Here is a 2849-nt window from a genome sequence, read left to right on the forward strand (position 1 = left end):
GCACCGCACCGCGCCGCGCGGGGGGCTGCGGGCCCGCTCGGGGGGGCTGCGGGCCAGGTCGGAGGTTCTGGGGGGCTACGGGCCTGGACGGAGGTTCTGGGGGGCTGCAGGCCTGGACGGAGGTTCTGGGGGGTCTACGGGCCCAGCTGGAGGTTCTGGGGTGTCTACAGGCCAGCTTGGAGGTTCTGGGGGTCTACGGGCCCGGACGGAGGTTCTAGGGGGCTACAGGCCTGGACGGAGGTTCTGGGGGGTCTACAGGCCCAGTTGGAGGTTCTGGGGTGTCTACGGGCCAGCTTGGAGGTTCTTGGGCTCTGCGGGCCAGCTTAGAGGTTCTAGGGGGCTACGGGTCCGGTCAGAGGTTCTTGGGGTGTACAGGCCAGGTCGGAGGTTCTTGGGGTCTGTGGGCCAAGTCGGAGGTTCTGGGGGTCTACGGGCCCAGACAGAGGTTCTGGGGGGTCTGTGGGCCAGCTTGGAGGTTCTTGGGGTCTGTGGGCCAGGTCAGAGGTTCTTGGGGTGTACAGGCCAGGTCAGAGGTTCTTGGGGGTCTGTGGGCCAGGTCGGAGGTTCTGGGGGGCTGTGGGCCTGAATGGAGGTACTTGAGGTCTATGGGCCCAGTCAGAGGTTCTTGGGGGTCTATGGGCCAGGTCAGAGGTTCTTGGGGGTCTATGGGCCAGGTCGGAGGTTCTTGAGGGGCTACAGGCCCGCTCAGGGTGCTGGGGGGTCTATGGGCCAGGTCAGAGGTTTTTCAGGATCTACGGGTCCGGTCAGAGGTGCTTGGGGGGTTACAGGCCAGGTCGGGGCTACTGGGAGGGTTATGGACCAGTCTGGAGCTAGCAGGAGGGTTGTGGGGCCAGTTTGGGGCTACTGGGGGGGTTATAGGTCAAGTTTGGGGCTACCAGGGGGGTTACAGGCTAGTTCAGGGCTACTAGGTTGGGTTATGGGGCCAGTTTGGGGCTACTAGGGGAGTTATGGGCTGGGTTGGGGCTACCGGGGGGGTTATGGGGCAGTTTGGGGGCCCTGGGGGGCTGTAGGGGGGTTGTGGGCCAGGCTGGGGGTCCCAGGGGGGACGGTGGAGCAGGGCCGGCGGGGGCAGCGCCCCACGGCAGCCCCCGCGGACGGCTGCACCCCGGCAGGGCCGCGCCGAGCAGGACGGGCAGTACCAGAACCACCTGGAGCGCGACGGGCAGTTCCCTGCCGGCTCCGACCCCGACCTGCCCTTCACGGGCCCCGGCGAGCGCGAGCCGCCCTACCTGGGCCACCTGGACCACGAGCCGCCCTACGCCGGCCACCTGGAGCACGAGGCGCCCTACGGGGACCGGGAGCGGGACCTGGAGCTGCCCTACCAGGGCCACCCGGAGCGCGAGGCTCCCTACCTGGCGCGCCTGGAGCGCGACGGGCAGTACGAGGCGCTGCCGGAGCGCGACGGCCAGTACCAGGGCCGCAAGGAGCGCGAGCGGCACTACCAGGGCCGCTCCGAGCGGGACCGGCCCTACCAGGGCCAGCCGGAGCGCGACGGGCAGTTCGCCGGCTGCCTGGAGCGGGAGCTCCAGTTCCCGGGCCCCGGGGACCGTGACGCGCCCTACCCGGGCCACCTGGACCGGGAGCTGCAGTACCAGGGCCGGCCGGAGCGGGACGGGCAGTACCTGGCGCACCTGGACCACGACGGGCAGTACTCGGCACACCTGGACAGGGACGCGCCATACTCGGCACACCTGGACCGGGACGCGCCCTACCAGGGGCATCTGGACCGGGACGCGCCCTACCAGGGGCACCTAGAGCGGGATGTGCCCTACCAGGGGCATCTGGACCGGGATGCTCCGTACCCGGCACATCTGGACCGGGACGCTCCGTATCCGGGGCACTTGGACCGGGACGCTCCATACTCAGGGCACTTGGACCGGGATGTGCCCTACCAGGGACACCTGGACCGGGATGCTCCATACCCGGGACACCTGGAGCGGGACGCGCCATACCCGTTGGCCTATCAGAAGCGACTGGAGCGGGACGGGCCCTACGCGGGCCGCGAGGGGCACTACGCGGAGCCCTGCGCCCGGGACCGCTGCAGCGGCGCCCACCGCGACAGGGGCCCGCTCAGCCGGGGGGCCTCCCGCAGCTCCAGCCCTGGCGCCGGCGGCCACAGCACCAGCACCAGCACCAGCCCCGCCACCACGCTCCAGCGGAAGTAAGGAATCCCCCGTCCGGGCGGCCGCGCTGGTTCCCCCGGCCCCCTGCGCGTGCCCGCGGGCTGGGTCGCCCTACGGGCTCCGTGGCGTCGCATTCTAGGTCGCCCAACGCTGCGGGTTGCCCTACGGTCTAGGTCGCCCAATGCTGTGCATCACCCTGTGTTCTAGGTTGCCCAACACTGTGGGTAGCCCTATGTTCTAGGTTGTCTAATGTTGTGGGTCGAGCTATGTTCTAGGTTGCCCAATGCTAAGGGTTGCCCTATGTTCTAGKTTGCCCAATGCTAAGGGTCGCCTTACAGTCTAGGTCACCCAACACTGTGGGTTGCTTTATGTTCTAGGTCACCCAACGCTGCGGGTCAAGTTATGCTCTAGGTCTCCCAGCGCTGTGGGTCACGTGACATTGCGGGTTGCCCAATGCCCCCACCCCAAGGCCCAATGGGAGCCTCCCYCTCTGCCCCCCGTTGCTATTGCACACCCCGGTTCTAGGTCGCCCTACAGTCTAGTTTGCCCTACGGTCTATGTTGTGCTGCGGTCTAGCTCCCCCTGCCGGGACCCAGGCGTCCGGGCGCCCTGAGACCCTGGCACGCGTGCCGGGGGCTGAGCCCCGCCGTAACTCGTCGCAGCCCGGCGGGGGGGGGCAGGGGGGCCGCGTCCTCCCGCGTCCCC

At 68.9% G+C, this 2849-nt stretch overlaps 1 protein-coding gene across 1 annotated transcript in view; it reads left to right on the forward strand.

Annotated features, from left to right (window-relative positions):
• Positions 1-586: 586 nt before the first annotated feature.
• LOC112962730 (IQ motif and SEC7 domain-containing protein 2-like) overlaps positions 587-2849 on the forward strand; it is a gene marked incomplete at its 3' end in the record, with an annotated part of 17963 nt that continues 15700 nt past the window's right edge. The window contains exons 1-3 of the mRNA XM_026059168.1: positions 587-733; positions 1134-2182; positions 2352-2364. Coding sequence (XP_025914953.1) covers positions 587-733; positions 1134-2182; positions 2352-2364 — 1209 coding nt within the window. The remainder of the gene's footprint in view (positions 734-1133; positions 2183-2351; positions 2365-2849) is intronic.

The sequence above is a fragment of the Apteryx rowi genome, unplaced genomic scaffold (genome assembly GCF_003343035.1).
Source record: "Apteryx rowi isolate R43461 unplaced genomic scaffold, aptRow1 scaffold_1524, whole genome shotgun sequence".
Classification (NCBI taxonomy): Eukaryota; Metazoa; Chordata; class Aves; order Apterygiformes; family Apterygidae; genus Apteryx; species Apteryx rowi.